The 24,943-nt window shown below is 39.7% G+C and overlaps 1 protein-coding gene across 1 annotated transcript in view; it reads right to left on the bottom strand.

Annotated features, from left to right (window-relative positions):
• Positions 1-24,708, bottom strand: part of LMBRD1 (LMBR1 domain containing 1) — an 87,367-nt gene extending 62,659 nt beyond the window's left edge. Inside the window, exons 1-5 of the mRNA XM_086608297.1 lie at positions 24,629-24,708; positions 23,895-24,071; positions 12,662-12,722; positions 6,656-6,753; positions 5,634-5,701 (exon numbers count right to left, since the gene is read on the bottom strand). Coding sequence (XP_086464423.1) covers positions 5,634-5,701; positions 6,656-6,753; positions 12,662-12,722; positions 23,895-24,071; positions 24,629-24,688 — 464 coding nt within the window. The 5' untranslated portion in view covers positions 24,689-24,708. The remainder of the gene's footprint in view (positions 1-5,633; positions 5,702-6,655; positions 6,754-12,661; positions 12,723-23,894; positions 24,072-24,628) is intronic.
• Between the last annotated feature and the right edge of the window lie 235 nt (positions 24,709-24,943).

Genomic DNA, 24,943 nt, shown 5'->3' with positions numbered 1-24,943 from the left:
CCCTATCTGAAGCCCAATAATAAGGGTAACTTCAGCACCTTCTTAGACAAAATAGCTTTCTGTAACAGTTGGAAAACCAGTACCTCCCTACCAACCTGAAACCATAGCTTCTAGACATAAAAGAGAATGCCTACAAGTCACAAGGAAGTCAGATTTGGAGGGAAACTTTTTAGGTAAAGAATGTGAGAACCCAAACCAAACTCCATAAAGAATGCTCACAAGTATCTTTTGGACTTTTGTAAAAAAGAGTACATAATTAGACCCCTGCTTCAAGTCCCAATAAAGAAATGAATAACAAATATGCATCTTCCAGGAGTATCCCTCAAACTTCAAGTACTGAACATAAGCATGTGTTTTGAAGGTTAGCGCTAAAGTAACTCTGATGCTGCTCCTGCTCAAGTTCAACATACCAAGGGCCTCAAAAAGAAATGCAAGAGATAAGATTCCTGCTTGCTTAGGACTAAAATGCTTGCATTTATTTCTCTTCTTTAACAGGGTCTCTCAACTAATAGCAAACTAGTCAGAAGGCTAACTCATTTGATGACTTTTGACCTCTAGCTTAACAGGCCACAAGAAGAACGAGGGAGTTAGCAAGCCTAGCCATCTACGGCTCTGCATCCAGTCCACACTTTCAAAGGATTTCTAGAACACAGCCCATCTATTGCACCAGCACAGCACACAGCAGTTCAGACCTATTCTTCATGCACATAAAGCAAGAAATATGACAAAAGTCTTTGTTATTTTGCGATGTTGACTACACAGTCAACACAGCCCGAGAGTCACAGTAGCCATCAACAGAATGAGAAGTTTCCATGCTAAGTAACTCCATTCACTTATCACTATGATGCAACACAAGTCAGTCCACTGACACTAAGTGAATAAGAGCACAAGTGCCAATGAAAACTTTTACAGGTGTAGGTGAAAATTCAGTTAACACAAGCAAACAGAGCAGCTCAGCTGTGATGCTGTCTTACACTTGGAGTTCTGGACACATAAGAAGTTATTAACTGCAGTAATATTAAGAATAGAAGCAAACTGCTATGCTATTTAAAACACATCCTGGGAATATTATTGTCATGGTTTAGCCCAGCCAGCAGCCAATCACTCACTCCTCTCCCTCAGTGGAGTGGAGAAAAACGTAACAAAAGGCCTGAGGGTTGAGTTAAGAGCAAGGAGGGATCACCCATCAACCATAGCCACAGGCAAAACAGACCCAGCTTGGGGACAAATCAATTTAACTCATTACCAGTTACTTCAGAGAGGGTAATAAAAAAACAAGATCTTAAAAACGCCTTTCCCCCATCCCTCCATCCTTCCCAGCTCTACCTCCTCTCCCCAGCATCCACACAAACCCAGCACAATTATCATTGAGATCTAAATCAATATCTTGGCTGCAGAACAAGGAAAGTAAATGCAAAATAAGCATTTTAAAACTATTAACTTTTGGCAGGGCTAGTAACACAGGTGTAGATGGGTCAAGTTTGATCCTTAAATTGAAGGGTGTCATTAACTGTCATCCTTAGGAAAATAATTTCTAATGCAATAGATTTCAACTAATTTCCTGAAGTGACTTCTGCTATAATATAATTTGCATAATTATTTACAAGCTAATCAGAAATAAATTCATAGTTTTTTAAAAGCTAATGGTTCTAGAAAATTTAAGGCAACCAGTTAAACTCCAAACAAACATTGATAGGGAAACATTCCTTTTAGAACCAAATGTTTGTTAGCCTCAAAAGCAAATATTTTCGTTCCAACCAGACTGCTCTATAAGGGTGCCTTGATGTGGACAGTGTCTCAAGACTCTGGGCTCCAGCACATGACATTTAGAGTAAATAAGCTATATTCAAGGAAAGCAGATAATTTCTGAGAAGGGAAAGGCATCATAAGCAAATATTAGTTCCAAGTATCCCAGTATAAATTGGGCCCATACTTTGCTTTCAATGATACTCCGCATCAAGTTATCTGTGTGCGGAGCATTTAAGCGCTATTACAGACATGCACATTTGTGCCACAGCAAGAGGCTTTGTAACAGACAGCTAGAATAAGATGTATAAATATTACTCCTGCTCACATTTTAGACAATGGAATTCTGCTCATTGAGCTGCGTTATCAACTTAGAAAAAGCGTCTAAGATCATCTGGCACAAAACAGATACTGTTTCCCTAAATCGTCACATAGATCTCTAATGGACCAAGGTAAACATCCAGGTAAAAATAAGATATTCTTAAACTTCAAGCTTAATTGAGCTTTCACGGTTTCTTTGAGGACTGCTGACTAGGAAAGAGGTAGGGACTTCTTGTGCAGACTATCTTTAAAGGAATCAAGCTATTTATTTACCTGATTTAATTATACATATTACTTGTTAAATTAAATCAGAGCAGAGGTTGTCTTGAGACATTAGTCACATAAGCACTTGAAGAAGATAGTCTATTTGCTAAGAACTTCACAGAAAATATTCCAGCCCTTCTTGCTCTTGTAACCTGTGTGCATGAGTATTCTAGTCCACTAAGCCTCACCTCTTAAAATTAAATCCAGTACATAAAATTCTAGTCTGTTTTAATGTTGGTCTGATCCTGACCACTAGTGAGAAAATCTCCGGCTACTGCCAGGTATAGGCAGTGCTGCAAGACTGATCTTCACTATCACATTCAGGTGAACCCCTCATGAGACTTCGGCTCCACCACTGTTTTATCTCTTTCCTATCACACTGGGAAATCTGAGGCTGCTCTTTGCCCTGGTTGTGCAGACAGCTCACTAATGCCAAGACAGATAACTCCTTCACAACAAGCATGTACATAAACATTTAGACAATCGCTTTTTATATATGTTTAAAAGCATAAATATATGTCTATTCATAACTATACTAGAACCAAAGGACTTGTCCAAAGCATTTGACACTGTCCCACATGACATCCTTGTGTCTAAACTGGAGAGACACGGATTTGATGGATGGACCACTCGGTGGATAAGGAATTGGCTGGATGGTCGCACTCAAAGAGTTGCGGTCAACAGCTCAGTGTCCAAGTGGAGGCCAGTGACAAGTGGTGTTCCTCAGGCATCAGTTCTGGGACCAGTGCTATTTAACATCTTTGTTAGTGACATGGACAGTGGGATCGAGTGCACCCTCAGCAAGTTTGCAGATGACACCAAGTTGTGTGGTGTTGTGGACACAATGGAGGGAAGGGATGCCATCCAAAGGGACCTTGACAGGCTGGAGAGGTGGGCCTGTGAGAACCTCATGAAGTTCAACAAGCCAAGTGCAAGGTCCTGCACATGGGTCGGGGCAATCCCAAGCACAAGCACAGGCTGGGCAGAGAATGGATTGAGAGCAGCCCTGAGGAAAAGAACTTGGGAGTGCTGGTTGATGAGAAGCTCAAAATGAGCCGGCAATGTGCGCTGGCAGCCCAGAAAGCCAACCGTATCCTGGGCTGCATCCAAAGAAGAGTGGCCAGCAGGTCAAGGGAGGTGATTCTGCCCCTCTATTCTGCTCTTGTGAGACCCCACCTGGAATACTGTGTTCAGCTCTGGAGTCCCCAGCACAAGAAGGACATGGAGCTGTTGGAGCGAGTCCAGAGGAGGGCCATGAAGATGATCCGAGGGCTGGAGCACCTCTGCTATAAAGACAGGCTGCAAGAGTTGTGGCTGTTCAGCCTAGAGAAGGCTCCAGGGTGATCTTATTGCAGCCTTCCGGTACCTGAAGGGGGCCTACAGGAAAGCTGGAGAGAGACTTTTTACAGGGGTATATAGTGGTAGGACAAGGGGCAATGGCTTTAAACTGAAAGAGGGCAGATTTAGATTAGATATAAGGAAGAAATCTTTCACTCAGAGGGTGGTGAGGTACTGGAACAGGTTGCCCAGAGAAGTTGTAGATGCCCCATCCCTGGAAGTGTTTAAGGCCAGGTTGGATGAGGCTTTGGGCAACCTGGTGTAGTGGAGGGTTTCCCTGCCCATGGCAGAGGGGTTGGAACTAGATGATCTTTGAGGTCCCTTCAAACCCTAACCATTCTGATTCTATGATTTTTCTTCACCAGTTACATCATTTGCTTCTTAAACTGAGCTGTTCAGTTTTGTAATTTCCCTTAAAGGGACAGACAAGAATTATATTCTTCTGCAGCAGCATCTGAAGTAGCAAGAGTGCTTTTCCATTCCAAGGTCACTGGGATGCTGCTGGTGTTTAATTATCACAATCTTAAAAGCAAGTAAGCAACCTCATACATACAGCAGCAGAAAACACTGTTCCATTAGAACCCAGAAATACTAAAATTCCTTTCAGAATCTAAATGAGTCCTGTCTCTCTGCAGCAGATACTCCTGCTATTTACATGTTTCCAATCTCTACCTATGGAGAAGCAGTTCAGAAACTAACTCAGTCTCAGCCCAAGTACTACAGCTGTCTGGTTTGCAAGTCAGTCTCACTGTCATATGGCACAGTATCAGAGAAAACTGTGGAAGCTGCTATAACTTAGAAGTCGCAAAAACTTTAAAGAAGTCATCTAAGAGCACAGAGGACTATTAGGAAGTCAAGAACCAAGTTCCATCTTACTGGAAGAAAGGAACAAACATCTACAGCTGCTGAGCATTCAGCTAACATCTACTGCAAAATTTTCTAAACTGGATATATTATACAGTATGTATATGTACGCCCATGATGTGAGCCAAGAGAGAACCAGGTTTTGTCAGAACCTTTGGTAACATTTCTAGACCATGATTAAGCTAATTCCAACTCCTTTAGTTTCTCGTAATAGCAAATATGCTACTTTTAATTAGAAGGACAATAGGATTCTTAGAAATGTATCTTAAGTGTTTATCAAAACCAGAAACAATATTCCAGTAAGGTAGTATACAAGTTAGAAGCATTAATTTCACTCTAATTCATACTTCACACTCCAGTACTTCAAAATGGATCATTTTAGCATACATGTCATAAATTTTATCAACTTGACTGCTGCAGTCAAAATGCTAAAAAGCTTATGACATAGCATACATTGCACACATTGGTGTGTGTGTCATGCTTAATGGTGATCTTAAATTGAATTTGTAATACTGCTTGGAGTTTCAGAAAAATAGCACTTGCTGCAAACAAGCGACCCACTTCAGTAATGTCTGTCTTTCAAACAAATGCCAGTAAAACCTTTATCATACAAGGCACAACTAAGTATAACCCTACACTATACTTATGCCCTTCACAGAATATCTCCATTTAGGAAAGTACTAAGCATGTGACACCTACTCATATTCTTAAAAGCTGTTTTATGATGTCCATGAAAGCATTGAAAGAGGCAGAAAAGAGAAAGAACACAAATATTTCACTCCCTGGTGTACACTGAGATACCAGTACATTCGTAAATGTCATAACCATCATGTCCTTGATGGACATTCATACTGCACAAACAGGCAGAACTTGGAAGCGCAAGTACCTCCACAGTTAAGAAAACCATTCTAGCTTCTAGTTAAAGTCCTACTTTTCAGGTACCTAATTCTCAGGATATTTAAGCCCTATTAGAAATTAAGTTAGATATTTACTACAGATTTGAGTGCACCATAAGGTACCTTTTAATCTTGCACAGAAAAGTTCTGTTTGGGGCTCTATTTAGTATGGCCCCTGTTAATGTTCAAACCATAAATACTTACCCAATTAAGAGAAGAACTGCACAAACTGTGACGAATCCCAGAGTATATTTGAGTGCAATTTTAACCTGCTGTATATTAAAGAGAAAGTTAATACATTAACATAAAATATATCCAAAGGGATCTTTCCAATAAGTTACGGTAAAGCATACTTAGCATAATAGGTGTTCTACAAAAGAACCTCCACAGAAAACAAGAGCAATTTTAGATACAAGTCAGAAGTATACACTCTTGAAGAGTCTCTGCTTCAGACCTATGAACAGTGATATTGAATTATGTTTCCGTCATAAACTACAAACTTGAGCATCTGTGGCCAGAAGCCAGGGTACATTCGTTCAATGCAGATACACTCAAAGGAAACTGTTACCAATGCTTTATATTATGGCTATGATTAGAAGTCTTTTTTCCATGGCAAGGTTACAATTGAATAGAGGGGAAAATGACCATGATCAATGATTAAAAGGTTCTTTAAGAAAGGTATTTTCATTTAAGATAGCACCTTACTGGCATGCATTTATTGTATTTCCTGGAATGTTGTGCATGTCAAAAACCTTCAGGGCATTACAAAAATAATCACGTTCTAGCTCCAGGTAAATTACTACTGCCTACTTCAAGAAAAAATGCAAACACTACAAGGAACATACTCAAATTTAGTTTCTAATCTCAGAATAAGTATAATCTTCCTGTCCTTAAAACCTGTTCATACTCTTATTTTAAGGAAAATCTAACGTAAGAAGTTTTAACTGTCTGTACACGAAATCAGGTTCAAAGGAAATTGCAGCACGCTTAAAGAATTCACGGCAATACAGATTTCAATTACTTAACTCACTAAAGTTTCATTTCATGTGAGACCACAGTGCTCAGACTAGACTATGTCAGATTAAGAGCTCCCTCACTATTTTAAAGGAACTGTAGTAACAGACTTCAAAATGCTATTAACAACGTAGCATTCAAGTTAGACAATCATTCTTGCCTGTATTAATTTGTCTTTTCACTGCTTGGTGCATTTGCTAGAGCAAACTTACTGAGCATGTGTTGCCATCATCATCTTCCTTTTCCTCGTAATAGAAATAAACAAAGGGAATCCACAGAAAGACGCAGAACAGTATGATGGAGTACAAAGCTAGGAGAAAGAATTCAATTAAGTGAAGAGACAGTTACATTGGCACTTCATTTACTGCGTAGTAATTCAAAGAAAGGAATCCAACATCCGTTTCCTCTTATTCTAGCTCTTACTAATTTCAAGCACTGAAAAGCTCATAAAATTTACTAGTCAGCATATGAACTATTACCGTTTTGTGAACTCCAAAGGACTATAAAATTAACCCCTTCAGACTAAGGATTTCACATCAATTCAGCAATGATAAAAAGACTAAAAGTAATCACCTGTATGCAGGTGACATACAGGACGAGCACTCTGGGGAAGAGGTAGCATAGAAGATACTGAATAAGAGCAAGCTATGCCACTTGATGACACTTATGTCAAGTGTCAAGCCAACTCCTTAGAAATTTGAAGCTAAATATTATCCATCTCCTTTTGTACACTTGTCCCTCAACTATCAAAAAAAGTGCTTCAACTCACCAAAAGCTTACTCAGTAGTAACAGAGTTAGTTTAGAAATTACCCTAGCAGTCAAAATGACTGACTTCTCTTCTGAGTTCAAGTATTACAAAATGCCACTCAACTTCAAGAGAGCAAGAGGAAGCTTCTGGTCTTTACTTCAAAAAGCCAAGCCACATCTGACCAAAGGTATATTTATTTTAAATCAGCAAGATAAAGTAAAAGAGTTAGTTTCAGGTAATACTTGCAGCATAGGCAGCCAACAGCACCTTGGGCTGCTTTAGGAAGAGTGTCACCACCAGATGGAGGAAGGCAATTATTCCCCTTGACTCAATGTGCCCTCACACCAGCACTCCAGAATTGGAGTGCCATGTCCATTCAGTTCTGAGCTGCCCAGAACAAGAGACACACATACTGGAGAGTCCAGCAAAGAGAAATGATGATTAAGGGCTTGGATCATCTGCAGGAGCCAGAACTGTTCAGCTCAAAAGCAGCTTTGGGAGAGATCTTATCCTGTGTATAAATACTTGTGTGGGACTGAAGACTTCATCAGACTTCCCAGTGGTGCCCAGGGAAAGGATAAATGAGCACAAACTGAGATACAGACATTTCCATTTAAACAAGAACTTCTATTCTACCTGCAAACAGAAACTGCAACAGCCTACTCAGAGATACAGCAGATTCTCCATCCTTGGAGATTCTCAGAATCCACTTGAGACTGACATAAATAAGCTGCTGTAAATAGGGAGTATATTGAACTAGGTTATCTCCAGAGTTCCCTTTCCAACCTCAGCACTTCTGTGAGTCAAAGTGAATTTCTACCAGTCTTGAAATTTGGGTTAGCACACCACAAGCATCCATCAAATGCCAACAACAGCCCAAGCAGGGAGGCAAAAAGCACACTATCATGCTGCTGGAAATAGGACCCCTTCTAGCACAAGTAATGCAATTCCATTTCAAGAGAGCATCTAGCTTTAATACTTAAGTGATACTTCTCACGCTATTTAAGTTATTGACTACAAAAACTGAGCCAAGTTAATTTCAGGTGCACCTAAAGCTTTGTTTCTGCCAACTCAATTGTGGAAGTCAGCAGACCTGTAAAGCTATAGTGGTTCTCCTTGGGGGTTATTCAGTTGAAGACCTTGGCAAACCTCTAAGTAGAGACTAATACCTTCAGGCAGTTCACAAGCCTGTCAGGTTGTCACCTCCACCAAAAACACAGAACAACTGACTTGGGTTGCAGTTTTTAGTCCCACAGACATTATTTGAAGCCATTAGACAATTCCTTCAAATTTATGCTTTAGTAAAAGAGTGAGGTTCTCAGCCAGTGCTGACTTGTAACAGATGTTTTGTATTAAAAACCCCAAGCTCTAATAGCATACTCTATCAACTCTGAGACAGGATCTGCATACATAACAAGATTCAGCATGAGACTTATTCCAGAATTTTCCATCCATCATGAATGCTCTGCTGGCACTTAGTCCTTAAGTTCCTTCACATTAAACGTGCTCTCTAGAAGTTACAGGCTTCCAATGCATTTCAAGATAAGATTTAACATTACAACTTGAGGGTAACTATATTTACCTGTAGTAGCATAAATTCCAACTTACACTTACTATAGCAACAGCTCTACTATTTTCTCTGTTGAAAAACCTTGTTACCATAGTAACCTTATAGGACTGTAACACAGGAAAAAAGTGAATTTAAAAACAGCTTTACCTTTGCTTTTCCCAAGCGAAATTAGTCTAAGACAGACCTTTGTGTTCATCCATCAGGTGAAGTCTTAAAAGTTACTGTGATAATTTTCAGTTAGAACTCAAAATTAAATTTACAGCTCACATAGTTAAAGTAGTAAAATATTGTTCTTCCTGTTATACCACAAAGGAAACTTTAAAAGTTTTGGCTAAGTTCTTAACAACAGGACAGGACACTCATCTGGTTTTTGAATTTTATCTTTTAGAACCTATAAAAAAAGGAAGCGCCGCACCTATCATCAGCTCATACAAGCCAGTTACCCAAAGGTAACACCTAATTGCCTGTTGTTCTGCCCACTAAAAGGGCTGTTTATTCCCTGGAAAGTTAGCCTTCAAACTCAAAGGTCTTGCAGCAGCAAACAGCCAGTCAACCAAGTGACAAAGCCATTCCCTTCCCCTGAACTCCCCTGTGACCTGTGGCATGATGGACTGCCTCAGCTTTCATCATTGCACTTCTGCGGACTTTAGTTTTAAAGCAAGGACTGCTCTTTGCTCTTGTTCAGAGGTCTTTTGTTTCAAAACATTTTTCTGGGTTGTATCAGAAGCTTGAAGCACTACCACTGGAAAAGTGTTTCTCTGTATAGCCAGTATAACAATGGTTCCTGCCATAGAGTCTACGCAATCTTCAGAAAGAATCCCTTGGTAAGGTTTGTTTGTTTTAAATATATTTCTTGAAGAACAATTCTCATCTCAAGTCAAAATGATTCATTTTCTGCTGTTTTGTACCATATTAATACAAAGAAACTGCATGAACACACATCTTGTTTTTCCCAGTGAAAGTTAAGGAATACAAACCAGTACTAAATTTCAAGTCACCATCAAACACTTGTTTGAAGCAGGACAGTCAAAGCAGTTCACTATAGTGTCAATACTATATCAGACTTTCAATTTATCTTCTGGCACATTGCTTCTCAAAAATCACACTTTTTAGGAGAATGTTTCTACAGATGTAACTCCACAATATTTGTCAAACACAGCTGCGCAAGTCCTGCACAGTATTTAGTCTGTCTTCTCCTAGGATCAGAGCATGAAAACATGTAGCTGCATTTGTCTCACACCTACTAATTACTAGAAGCCCAAGCCTGTGTTAGCAACTCAGTATCAAAAACTTGCAGTAAGCAGAAAAAACTCCATTCAAAATAATCCAGGTTATATCAGGTATTATTTTGGATAAATTCTTACTCAAGAACTTTAACCTAGGAACCACAATACAGTAACTATTGCTGACTTGAAAAAAATGCTTCTACTTAAGAAAAAGGAAATGGAAAATTGGAAGCTTTAAAGCACACCCAAAGAGATCTTCATAGCATTTAGCACAGTTCTTGCCACACCATAGCTCAGATACACTTAATAGATGCAGGTCAAGAGATCTGTCTACTTCACAGGAAGACTGGGATCTACCAATGGCATCTTTTCACCATTCACAAAACTTTACTGACGGACACTGAACATCAAGCTGACTCCAACAGATAGGATTTACTTACTAGAGGAAGAAGAGCTACAGAACACAGCTCCAGGTTACTGTCAGTTGTTTCAGCCTGATTCTTTGTGGTACAGAAGAAACTGCTGTTGGACAGCTTCCAATTATAACCCTTCCTGAAAAAGAGTTTTCCTTCCAAACACAAGCTGACATGCTGTTTTAGAGCATCTGCCAAGCACCAATCATTCTTCAATCACTCAAGCACTGGCAGACACATTCTACTACAGTTGGTTTTATGAAAATTAACACACTAAGCCACTATAGCTTCAAAGCAATCAGTAGACTGGTTTCCTAAGTAAAGCTTTTAGGCTACTGAAGCCCCACTTCAAAATACAGGCATTTCAAGTTTCATTCTGAAAGTTACCTCATTTTTCATTCTACCAGCACAAAGCCATTCTACTTTTGTATCAGTGCAGCCAAGAAATCTGCTTGGTATGAAAGAAAGAACATTGTTCGTGGGGACTAATGATTTTGTAAAAAAGCTTTTCTACATTTAGTGACAGTTTTCTCAGTGAATTGAAGTATAAGTAGTAAAGTAATCCCTAACATTCTAAAATATTAGTTAAACCACAGCCTCTAAATTCTTGCTACAATTAGAAGTGACTTGGGATAGTTTAAAAGAAAAAAACCACAACATGCCAAAACCAAATACTTTTATAAGAGGATACCAGTAGAAAAAAGAATAGTATTATAGGGCTGGAAGAGTTGTTTAACTTCTTCCTTCTCAGCTTTCATGTCACTATGCTGTAAAACAGCAGCAGGGGACTAGACCTAATGATGCAGGAGAGTCATTAAGTTCTGTTTTTATATAGAAATGATGGAGACTCCTGGAAAAATAAGTTACCTATTACTGTTCACTTCAATGTAACTCTAGCTATAAAAATGTACATCAATTCCTCAAATTAAGATCACGAAAGAAAAATACTTTTAAAAGCATCTTTAAATCTCTACCACCATCTGGAGGATATGCTATGAAATAAAACATTAGTCCTATAATATTTCAAGTGGACCTGTCCAGATAGGACAAAACAAAAGCAGTTTTTTAGGTTTAAGCTCAAATCTATTCCAAAAAAATTAGTTCAGGACTTACCAAGAGATACCTTGCTTCAAAGAGAGACTCAGTTAGCCCAAAACACCTTACAGAAATTAATCAGTCTCAAATCTAAAGAAAATGGTCCACGGAAGAGTTTGAAGACAGTTCCACATTAGGAGTTGTGAAACACTTGGGCTGGCAAACAAGATCTTAGCAGCCTAACAAGAGTAAGAAGCAAATACAAAGCAACTCCACTATTCTACAGTGAAGAATCTTTGTGGAAGATAAACTCATATTTAAAAAGTTCCTTTTTGAAAACAGAGAAGTCTATTAATACTTTTGGCTTTAGGCTTCACTCCGTATGAAACTGCACATCCTAGTTTATGTCACTATAACTGGCAGGTAATAAGTATTCTGTAACTTCACAAGTAAAGTGCACTATTTAGAATCAATTATTTCCTGATCTGAAGATATATATTCAAAAAGCCAACCCACAGTCTTCCAAGAGAAAAAACTTCAAGTCTTAAGAAACATGACCAAAAGCAGGTAACTAACCTGTTCATATCATTGAGTGAGGCAGACATTTCACTCAAACCATGATAAGCATCACTTCTATAGCTACATCTTACATTTGTTCATTAATTCATAAGTTTCATAAGGACAACTGAAATAAACTGATGTAAAACCACACAGAGGTTTGGTGAACAGTTATTTTATGAGATTTGATTTCAGTTCATTTTTTGCTTTGATTTTGTTTAGCATTACTACTCTTGAATCAACTCCTTTGCACTCCTTTACAGCAGCTTTTACTTTGAACACAGTAGTTGCTGAATCTGAACACTTAAAACACAAGTGTTACTCACAGTTGCACAAATTTTACACAGTGTAGTCAAGTTTCACACTGCTGCAGATGTCAAACGTCACAAAAGTTACAGCAAAACCATGTGTTTACCTTAATGGGCCTCTAAATACACACACAGGAAACACCAGACCATACAACAGTAGCCAGAAGCCTTTTGAAATAGTCCATGGATTGGACTTCAGTTTATTTTCATTTTTAGGGACTTTTGAACATAAAATTCACTAAAAGGCACTAAGTATAAGACTAACATTTAACTGAAAAGGGATAATCCAGTATGATCTCTAAAAACTTCATGCCTTCACTTGAAGGACTTGTTAATTAAAAAAAGTTAAAAATACTTACTGTAGTATCCATAAAGTACAGTGTCTTCAATTTGTCTTGAAACATTAGCATCAGCCCAGTCCTAGTAATAAAGGATAGAAGCATTTAACATGAAACGAAACAAAAGAACACTTCATTAAAAAGCATTCTTATAGAACTAAAAAGAACTGTTCTTATCAAATGTCTAAGAAAAAGCATTAAATACTCGGCCCATTTTAAGTGTTGAAATTCAAATTAGGGCTAATTCAACTAACAAAGATGATTAAGGAATGTGCTGCATTTCAGGGGACAGACACTGCAGTAGTACCTCCACTGCTTATACTCACTTTGGCTGTTTGCCAACAGCCTGAAAGCTCTATTTATTTTTTTCTTAGATTAAGAATCCTTAGTTACCATGCATTATATTGTCAACACACAATTGAAGCAAAATTATTAGTGAATACCATTTTTAGCAGCTAACAATTTAGTACATTTATTTTGGCTCTGTACTTAGTATTTAAGTGGCACTCTAAATACTTGTTTTTAATGAAGCTGATTTTTGGTTTCTACATATCAGAAAACTCAGCTACTGAGTCTGAAGCTCGATCTGACCAGTTTTTCAAAATGTTCTGTAAAAAGACAACTGGCATTACAGCTATTTGCAGTTCTAGCCCTTTTTCCTAGACTCTGAGCACTGCAGTAGACACTAAGCTCCAAAGTCAAGTCCTTGCAGGGACAATGCTGTCTTCACAATGAGTTTTCTACAAAAGCCAACATACAATAGGCTTGGAAGCAGCACGGTACATTAGAGAAGACTGCACAGACAACTAAGCTGTACCAGTTGCCTACCTAGTCCAGTAGTTGGATGTGTTGGATTTAATTTTATAATTAACACATTTACATCTGCTTTGCAACTCTCCAGAAAATGTGCATGTGCAAAGTATTAATGGAGAGATCAAGTCAAGGATTCACTCATTTTGAAGTCAATATCTCATAGAATGGTTAGGGCTGGAAGGGACCTTCAAAGGTCATCTAGTCCAACCCCCTGCAAGGAACAGGGATATCTCCAACTAGATCAGGTTGCTCAGGGCCTTGTCTAACCTGGCCTTGAACATCTCCAGGGATGGAGCATCCACCACCTCTCTGGGCAACCTGTTCCAGTGTTCTACAACTCTCATGGTAAAAAATTTTTTCCTAATATCCAATCTGAATCTACCTCCCTCTATTTTAAAACCATTACCCCTTGTCCTATCACAACAGGCCCTCCTGAAACAGGCCTCTCCCCATCTTTCCTGTAGGCCCCCTTGAGGTACTGGAAGACCGCTATAAGGTCACCCCGGAGCCTCCTCTTCTCCAGGCTGAACAGCCCCAACTCTTTCAGCCTGTCCTCATAGGAAAGGTGCTCCAGCCCTCTCCCAATTATAAAAAGCACCAATAATAATATAATAATCTCCCAATTAAAAAAGCACTAGTTTTATAGAAGTAAGGCTGAAACTGGTAATTGCTTAAAGAGCAGCCCCAAAAATCCTACTTGAGGCTGATATCCACATTCCTGATTTTCAGTCACAGAAATGGCACCACAAACTAGAGTTTGGGAACACCTTCTAGAAAGAAGTCAGATAATAAAAATTTTTTTTGACATAACAGAAAAGACAGAGTCAAATTTTATAAGCAGAATTTGTTTTGTTAGGCTTTTGAATTAGGAAGAAAAACATCAATTCTGTACAGATGGTCCTTTCTAAAGTATCAAATATCTACTTTTCAAGCATGTAAATCTAGATATGAATAGTATATAAAGACCTATATTCTTCTGAGAACCTCTACAGCACTTCACTCCCTGTTACTACTGTATTTGGCAACACTACAAGAGAATTACTCACTAAAGAACACAAATATAGATACAAAAAAATGCTACTTTTAAAAAAGTACTAGCTACAGAGTGCCAGCAAAGGTGCAAATGACTAGGGATACAGTAATTAGCATCAGACAGTTTCATAAAAGAAAGATTTTACAGACCAGAAAGAACATAGAGTGGTTTTGGCAGCTCCCAAGTGTGTTGTGCCAATTCCCACAGTATCTTGATAAGAGATCATCATAGAATGGTTTGGGTTTGAAGGGACCTTTAAAGATCACCTAGTCGAACCCTCCTGCCATGAGGGCAGGGACATTTTTCACTACACCGGGTTGCCCAAGGCCCTGTCCAACCTGATCCTGAACACTTCCAGGGATCGGGCATCCACAACTCCTCTGTGTAACCTGTTCCAGAGTCTCACCACCCTCACCATGAAAAAACCCACTTATAGCAATCTAAATCTACTCTCTTTCAGTTTAAAACTGTTGCCCCTCATCGTCTCACTACAGATCCAGGTCAAAAGTGTTTCTCCATCTTTTTTTATTAGCCCTCTGTGTATATTGAAAGCCTGTAATCAGGTCTACCTAGAACCTTCTCCAGGCTAAACAACTCCAACTCTCCGTCTTTCTTCATTGGAGAGGTGTTCCAGTCCTCTGACCATTTTGCGGTCCTGCTTTAATAGCTCCATATCTTGTACTGTGGGCCACAGAGCCAGACGCAGTGCACATGACACAGCATTTCCATCACAGAACAGCTGACTAAAATTTATATACACAGATGCAATGGTATTTAGACAGAAGAATGGCAAATAGCTTTTTATTATGCTCAGCTGTCGCTTAACTTATTATTTATTCACCCAGTTTAATCCATTCTCTCCTTTTTCAGGAGTCTACTTTTTTAGTTTGATCAAGACTTGAATTACACTAACATTAAAGTTAGCTTCAAAAAATAGCACCCTAAACCAGGTATTAGATAAAAGTTATTGGATTATTTGATACTATGCACACAAGCAGAACTTAGACACTAACTGCATGCCACTCAGTTTCTAGCCTAAGCATTGAAACTCTTTACACGATACCAAAGGACAGACTGTCTTCCTGAAGTTCTTATCTGAAAAGTCACATGCTGATCAAGAAGCCATAATTCTTAACAGAAATCAGTAGAGTAATATATGTCTAATCTTGCCACAGAACTGCAGGAGACCTATCCAAGTCTGTTAGGATTTAGATCCTACAATTCCCCAAGCGTAAGAGCACTGATATCCCTTACTTGAACAAGAGCAAAATTTGACCTTTCAGAACTGTGTTACTCAGTCCTGAGGAACTGTTTAGAGAACAGAAGTGAAAATACAACTCTAGCTACATTGGAAACTGCATTCTGTCAGACGGCTGAAGTCAAGTTCTTTCCCCCATTCCTTTTTTTCTTCTCCTGGAGAGAAACTATCGCTTTAGGAAGCTAAATGTTTTGTAACAATCATTGGCAGCCAAACTCAGGGATTGAATCTGGAGGTCTAAGCCTGCCTGTACAGCTTAAATGTTCCAGAATTATTTAAGTATTCTGGGATCCACTCTGTATGTAGTCAAGATCAAGACACTAGTTATCCAGAAGCAAAACTCTTCAAGAGCTATTGATCTTGGAGACGATGTCAACATCATTGAATTGGTGAGAAGAGAAAAGATCCAGTACTGTCAAAGCACCATTCAATTTCTACATCTAAGGTGTTTTTCAAACTGGTAAGCTCAAGCTCTTCCAGTTGTAGTAAAGAAGCATGCATCAATATAGAGCATGTGAAAAATGCAAGCAAGTACACTCCTTAAAGACTGCACATGGTAAGACATAAAATTAGTTTAACACTTGCTTTTTTAGTTCTCTCAGAACTGTCTAAACTCTCACAGAATATGGGCTCACTGACACACCATAAACACTTCCTTTTTCTGTTATGTCAGAAAATAAGCACCACCTTCCTTCATGTTACTATATTAAGACTTTCAGTAGGTCACTTTGCATTAAGCTTTTAAAGTTCACTATCTGAAATAAATTAGATGATCATCCAACTGGAATTTGACTAGCAAAGTATAGATGCATTTTGTCATCTAATCAGATAAAAGAAAGGATGAAAGATATTTTAGCAGAAGGGACAGAAGCAACACCTTAAGTTAAGTGTCTGTCAGGTACACAATAAGCCCAGTCTTTGAAGACTGTCAGGGTCAAGGCCAACAGTATTTCAACTTAAATATTTCTATGCATTTGTATGAAAATACACCATGAAAGAATTTGATTGTAATAACTTAAGAACACATACACAGAATATTAAAGTGTTTATTTTACCGAGTGTTAAAAATTAAGGAAATGCTTGTCTTTAATTATGTCTAAGGGAAATAGCAAGACTGAACTAAACAGGTGGCATTATTTACTTCCAAGTAAGTATTTGAAAAAGGTCTCTCCTGTGAGCAATAGAGACATTCAAAACCCCACCAACCCAGAATAAGCAAGAGAAGCAACAGTAAGATCTGTGGCACAGCCACTTTACAGGAAGAAGTAGCTAGTAATTGAAATACAACTGCCAAAGAACTGCTTCTCCTCCAAGTCGAGAAAAGCATTAATAACATTAGTAACAGGATACAGATGCAGAACTTTAAACCACTAATTGCTTTTTATTTTGTTGCTCATATTAAGTTGTGTACAGGATCAGAGTAATGTACTAGGAAACACACATTACAGCATATTAAAATGCTGAGATATTATCTTACATTAAAGGATGCAAAGATGTGCACATTTCATCATTATGTGCGCCTGAACTTACAAACTTTGCATTACTCTGCACAAGAAGAATCTGTAACACAAGCCAATTTAATAGTATATCCTACCTATTATGTCAGCTTTCAGTCAGCTGCAGAAGCCCCACATTTACACAAACTAAGGAGGTAAAAATCCTTATTCTTCCTGACAAGTTATCCATATGCACACATCATCAGTAACTCAAAAGCAGTAACCAGTTCATCTGAGCTGTTTCAAAAGCTAGTGACAGCAGCACCGTCTTGTCAAAAGCAAGAAGCACTGCCAGCTAGTGAGCATCAGAGCTCTGACATTCTCAGCACCAGTGCTGATATACCAAGTTGACAGGTATATTAATTTACTGGACAAGCACACCCAGAACTCAGTTGAGAACTCATCTGGACAACCTCTAGACCTAGTCTGTTCACTTCTGCATCCATTATGGCCCAAGCTTACGATACATGCAATACCTTAGAAGCACAATAGATTAGGAAAGTGAGAGTTCATTACTGCCTTTAACAGCAGTTTAAGATGTGAAAATGTGATCAGAAATTCTCTCAAGATTCGCAGAATTCAGACACTCTGCACTGTTCTGCTGTATTTCATTCTGTTCCATGCCGTTATATCATACTACCTTTAAAATACCTGCAACAATGCATTGTATTGATAGATAAGGGAACCAACAAACTGCAGGGATATGTGTAGAGAGTATGATGGCCTACATTACTCTTAATTATTCCTTAACATAAGTCACGTTGAAGAATTCAGGAAATGTCAATGCAGTTACAAGTGTTGAAAGTAAATAGATTAATAAAATGTTGCGTAAAATGTTGCTACATAAATAAGTATATAAAAAAGGCACTTTAAGACACTTCCAGTTTACTTAAATGCTAAAACCAAAGCAAAGCTCCCTCACAAGATTCATTTTATAGTTACATTCATAGAAAATTAGTTAACAACACTTGTTTCCCCCAGTAATCACTAAGCAGAATCTTCCTTCTCCCAGTAGCTGTGTCCAGTTAGCAGCTTGTGTTAACATTCCAACAGAACAGTACTATTCAAACTGTACAGATAACTTCCCTAAACGAAAGCGGTACAAGCTAACCTGACGTTTTACCTTCCCCACTTTTTGGCGAGAGGATAGCCATGAATTCCATTCTTTTGTCTCTGTTAAAGGGTATGTTTCTACTGTCACTCCTGGACTCTGCAAGAATTTCATAAGTACCCAGTGAAGATAGCTCCCATTCTCTGCAAGTATACCTTAATAGAGCTTAAAATGGCGTAACTTTCCAAGTTTCAGTATTTGTGATGTTTCACTAGATGTAGATGAAGCCATTATAGGGCTGATGAGTCTCTCCCAAAGCTTAGCCAGCAAAAAGAGGACAGAATACCAAAGAGCGGAGAGAAGTCATAGCATGGTTAGATATAAAGAAATTTCACATCCAGGTTCCAGATCTTCCAGTCTGTTACTTCCAAAATGGGTCAGAGCCAAGATTTTGACTGCCAGATGGAGAGCAAAATCCAGAAACACACATATCTCAGCCACATCTGACTACCATGAATATGTTGGTCAAGTACTGTTACTTCACAAGTAGTATTTCCTACTCAGGATAGGAAGCATGATCTCATTCAATTTCTCAGCTAACACCTTTTTATAGAAGGAAAAAAAATCTGACACTTCTAGAGGCTCTGTATTCTGAGCAGCTGTATAATGAGGTTCCCCTAAGATGCAAAAAACATTAGAAGAATAGTCTGCAAGAAGAATCTCCCATTAAACAGATGCTACTCCTTGAATCATTAAAAAGGCAACTGGCTTCTAACAGCTCAGGCAGACACCCAGGGTTTGTGAGGTCTTCTGTCTAACCAGACTTGAAGTGCCACTGGCTTTTAACTTCATATAGTAGCAATGATCCATACATTTCAAAAAGAAATGCTCTCATCACCTCCCCTGCCTTCTGCTGCATCAACAATAGAATAAAAAGACAGTATGGTAATGATAACATCCTTGTTTCAAGCAGTCTTCCTGCTGCAAGACAGCATCAGCTATGTTTTAAATATTTATAAGACTTGTAGGTCAGAACCAGAGGTCTCGAGTTCCAGCAGCAATCTTAAGTCTTTAAGCTAGGGCAAGGTTTTCTGTTCCTAAGTGCTTGTTATAAATCAAACAAGCTTTCAGATCAAACAGATCAGATCCAACTGGATGTATCTGAAACACAAACTAAAGCACTGTCAATGCAAACAGCAAAAACCTTCAAGGTAAGTGGTGCTGGTGAATACACCTCTGCTATGAAGACAGGCTGAGAGAGTTGGGGCTGTTCAGCCTGGAGAAGAGAAGGCTCCGGGGTGATCTTATAGCAACCTTCCAGTACTTAAAGGGGGCCTACAGGAAAGCTGGGGAGGGACTTTTTACAAGGGCAGGTAGTGATAGGACAAGGGGCAATGGATTTAAATTGAAAGAAGGTAGATTTAGATTAGATAAAAGGAAGAAATTTTTCAGTCTGAGGGTAGTGAGGCACTGGAACAGGTTGACCAGAGAAGTTGTGGATGCCCCATCCCTGGCAGTGTTCAAGGCCAGGTTGAATGAGGCTTTAAGCAACTTGATCTAGTGGAAGGTATCCCTGCCCATGGCAGGGGTGTTGGAACTAGATGATCTTTGAGGTCCCTTCCAACCCTAACCATTCTATGATTCTATGACTTTGCTTACAAAGTAATAATCAAGTTCTTTTGATCAGTACTAGAACCAAAAGCCTGCTTTCCTACTTAACAGCACTATGAATCAAAGTAATCCCTGCCTCCAGAAAAGGTGTCGTTGCAATGAATTCTATCGTACATAGGAATAATGACCACCCGAGTCCATCCACCACTGCTCCTTTCCTAAGGGACTACACAACTACTGTGCAAAACCTTCTAATACCACAACTGCTCAATTTGGTCACTACAAAGAGCTTTAAGATAATATTTGCTAAGTCTCACAAAACACGGTGAAACACACCAACAGGTACCAAATGCCATTTGTTTATAGTGAAGAATAACTAGTCTTCACCAGAAGATGTATAAACAGTACATGGAGTTTAACAGCCCTGTCAAAATGGACAAAATCTCAAGGTTAACAAAGGCTGACCAAGGTATAATACATAGCCCTTGTCCCGGAAGACATCTTGGAACACACAACAGAAGAGAGCTACACAGCACTGTTTTAAGTGAATTCATTCAGAAAGCACCTCATTTTGAAAGCCTTCAGAGAAGGGTAATCAGCCTGGGTACTACACTTTGAACAATTAAGCCAGTCCTTGCAGCCAGGACACATACCTTCACTTGCCACTGAAAGCACAATTCACAATGTGAACTTTGAACCGTTGGACTATGCTTTTAATTTAATCTCTGCTACTAGCATAACATGCTTCTCCCTGAGTTTGATACAAGTTTGTTCACAGAAAAACCTCAAGAATATCTACAAGTTGATAGTAGGATCAGATGCATTAAAAATAAACTGAAAGTCCACATATAGTACCTCTTCCTTGTAAGTTAAGAATCCTTGAATTTCTCATTTCTTGACATTGATACTGGGAAGTACAGTTGGGAGATAAAGGAGAAGAGTACGTATAGCAAAAAAATGGTTTACCTAAGATCTGGGTAACTGCCACTAATCTTTTGGCATAAGCTCTGAAATCATCCAGTTAGAAGTTTTTCTGATGAACTAATGATTTATCTGCAGAGAGCACCATCCATATCTGCTACCTGGATCTGCCTCAAAAATTCAACAAGAACCACCCTATAAAGACTTAACTCACTCTGGGCATCCAAAACAACAAAGAACTCTTGCCAGAGTCATAGTCCTTCAGACCCCAGCATCAGATTTAGGCCCTCGGGGTGCTGGGTTTGAAAGAACAGTCCAGAGGAAGGGTAGCAGTCTCTTGGAAATATTCTGAACCCAATCCGGTCTGTCCTACTTGTGAAGCAGTAGTTGGAAACAAGTACATGTCACCCAGGAAAGCATTAAAAGCTTTAACAATTCATTAAGATCTCACATTAAAATGCTGTCAGCCTCCTAACTTTAGATTACTCCTGAACTGAAATTGCCCAATCAAAGCTGTTTTTACATATAGGTTTGTATGTTCTGACTGACTTCAGATCCACTCAACTTGATCAAGAAGGTCACATTAATATTTCTACATCACAGTTTCAACACTTTTGTTGGATCAAATGTATGAATATCAGAAGATATCATGTTATTGCTGCAAAGCTAGAAACTCTTCTGCAAGGCAGTACACAACAATTTTATTTCAACAGGCTAGTAGCAGAATCTACAAACATTTGGAACTAAACTGGACCAAGAAGCCGCAGAAGCATAGGCAAAAGTACTTTAAAGAAATAAAAGCTTTACCACAAGCATGAAAGTTTGCTTTCAGGTACAATTTTTAACCAGAATTTGCCTACCTCATTATATCACAGCACAGGGCCATTAACAAAGAAAAGCATAGTAATTTTCCTTCTGTTAATTGTACTTCCTTAAATAAGACTGTAGTGACTAAATTTGGCCTCCTATTCTTCTCACAGGTTTGTTTCTCTAATCAGGGAATGCATACATTAACAAAATAGGTCTCCTTTACAAAAGGAAATTCTGCTTAGTTCCTCAGTACATGTGCATTTTTCAGCCAGACCTAGTGTCCTGGTTTTAGCTGGGGCAGAGTTAGCTTTTCTTTTTAGCAGCTAGAAGAGCTCTGTGTTTTGGATTTAGTCTGGGATTTGTTATGAGAAGAATGCTGATAGCACACTAATGTTTATAGTTGGTAGTGTGTCATCAAGGACCTTTCAGCTTCCCATGTCTTGCCAGCATGCAGAAGCACAACAGGCTGAGGAGGAACATAGCTAGGACAAAGGGCTCACAACTCCCCTTACGATTTAAATTAGATTTAGGACTGGGGGCTAAATTGGCCAATGAAGTATTCCATATCATGCAACATCGTGCCCATTATACAGATGAGGATTGACTGGGAAGTTGGAATTCTTTCATTTTTGGGGAGGACTCTCTCTGTTTCTGCTCAGACTCTGAGTTCTCTCTTTTTTCAGGCCTCTCACTCACCCAGGGTTTTGGTGTCAGGACTTATTTGTTTCAGGATCACTTGCCAGGCCAGGCTTTGGTCACCAGGTGGTGAGCAATTACTGTGCATCACTTGTTTGTATATATTGTTATCGATTATCTATATACAGATATTCATATATTATTATATTACTGTTAATTTTATATTATTATTAAACTTCTTATCTCAACCCACAAGTCTTTCCCTTTTCCTCTTTAATTCTCTTCCCCATTCCCCAGGGGCTGGGGGAGGGTGAGCGAGCAACCGCATGGCATTTAGTGCCAGCCAGGTTAAACCACAACACCTTGTTATATCATTGTTATTTCTCTGCCTAGTCAGGCTTAATACTCAGTATTATTCTTATTGAACTGCTAATATCATGACATATGAAAGGTCTCTTCCATCTTCTATATTCATTTTAATTCTGAACAAACACAGTCTGAAGTCACAAACTTAACAATAACATTGAACAATAGCTTAATTTATTCTGTACTACCACTGAGTGATAAATACAACAAAAACCAAGCAAGAGCTCAATTCTGAAGGCTTCTTATGATTTGTATTTACATGAGCACCAACCAAAAGGCACTGTATTGGCTGCAAGCTAGTTCTGAAGCATTATCAAGGACATGGCAGGTTTTGCTTTGGAAGTAGGGCTGGAAGGGAATACAGTCTTTGAGTCTAGTGTGCAGGCACTTACAATCTTCCCACCCTTGATCTAGGTAGGCTCCAAACCAAACTAAGCTGTTATTCAAGTTACTAATAGGCTCTAATTTGACCTATTTTTAATGGTAGTGTCCTCACAACAGCACTGGGTCGCTACCTTCAAGAACCCTCCCTGAAAATTAAAAAGGCCAATGCTTTAAGCATTGGGAAGAACTCTCACTCATAGTAACGCTTAGAGCAGAATACAGTGAGTACTCAGCTCATTAAAAACACATTGCACAGCAACTCCCTACAGTTTAAGTATATAAAAACAGTACTTCAGTTAAGACAGTATCAGCCAAGAAAAGATACTACTGTATTCCACTCCCCCAAGAGTTTTTCCAGCTTTCTCTCTAAAAAAAGTGCTTATTAACTCACTATAGGTAGATTAACCTAGTAAATATTTATAATTCTTAATGTTTCAGTACCAGAATAAAAGAATATTGGCCAAAAAGGCAATCAAAATAAACTGCAAATGGGCAATGCAATCTGTTTTTGAAGAAAGGGCAACAAATTCCACTCTACAATGCCCCATTATGACATACTAAAAAGCAGCATTTAAGAGATTTATTTATGTCTTCAGTGTGGTACAAACACTCCTTCTAGCACAAGAGAAGGAGTGAATGTTTGAAAATAAGTAGAATACTGAAAATAAATAATAGAAGTGAAAATTGAAAACCAGTTCAAATAACAAATGGAGTTCAGTGCTGTAGTCACAGAACAAGCTCCCAGCTTTCCAAAACACTTGGGCACTAGAACAGGTATCAGTATTGGCTTCAAACACTTTGGCAACCTAAGAGCACCCTCTTTCAACACACGTGCTCCTTTTGAAAAGGCAAGTAACGTTTTTAAGAGTCCATACCTTAAATGTACCATTTTGATTTTTCATATATGAAACCAAGAAGATGTCCACTGGTAGCAGCGCTGACGAGATAAGAGCAACTGCCAAGGCAAAGATCGCTGTTATGGTGGAAACCACTTCGCTTTCCCGCCGACTCTGATACTTGCGCACATAAACCCAGCAGAAAACTAGAATAGCCTGAAAGACACAGATAAAGGTAGTTACGAGCTGCATCATAACGACGTCAGAAAGCAGGTGTTGAACTCAGACCCTGTCCTGATGACTGGCACAGCACCAACACACTTTTCACCCGAGCCCTGAGCATCAGCGTTACATCCCCCACACGCAACTCGCTCGTTGTACCTTCACTAAGAACACCTGGAATAATCAGCAAGAGCAGCGCTCACACGCGAAACGGGCTAAAACAGGAAAAGCAGCGCCGATCACCCGGGCAAGGCTGCCCCGCACCCCCAGCTCCGGGCTGCGCTGTGCCCGACGGCGGCACCGCCGAGAGCTGCAGGGAAGCGCCGGCAGCCGGGGCAGGCTGGGGGGACACAGGCTGAGTGAGGAGGGAAGGCAGGAAGCTCGGAGCTGGAGCAGCGAGGAGCCAAAGAAGGAGGAGGAGTAGGCGGCCCGACGCGGGCTGGCAGAGGGGAAGATGGGGATCCCGCCGGCCCCGGGGAGGGGAAGGGGCGTGTGAGTGGGGCAGCGGCGCGGGCCGGCCGAGCCCCGGCCGCGGGAGAGCCGCCGCTCACCAGCAGCGCCAGCCCGAAGAGGCACCATCCCGTCAACAGGTCAGAAGCTGCCGCCGCCATCTTCGCTTCCGTCAGCAACGCCATCCCCGCCCCTCTGAGGCGGGGACTTTTAAGGGGGCGGGCACACGTCACCGTGGAGACTGTACCTAACACCTGCCGGGAGCGTCGCGGAGCGTGACGTCATGTGCCGGTGGCGGTGGCAGCTTTCGCTTTAGTTAGCAGCTGGCAGCTCCTGTCCCGATCTGGCATGACCCGCTACCGGCGCTGCAAGCAGCAGAGAGGGGCTGGTAGCCAGGGCCGTGCCACGCAGAGACT

The sequence above is a fragment of the Tauraco erythrolophus genome, chromosome 2 (genome assembly GCF_009769465.1).
Source record: "Tauraco erythrolophus isolate bTauEry1 chromosome 2, bTauEry1.pri, whole genome shotgun sequence".
In the NCBI taxonomy this organism is placed as follows: Eukaryota; Metazoa; Chordata; class Aves; order Musophagiformes; family Musophagidae; genus Tauraco; species Tauraco erythrolophus.
The sequence above is the reverse complement of the archived record's forward strand: the minus strand, read 5'-3'. Positions and strand labels throughout refer to the sequence as shown.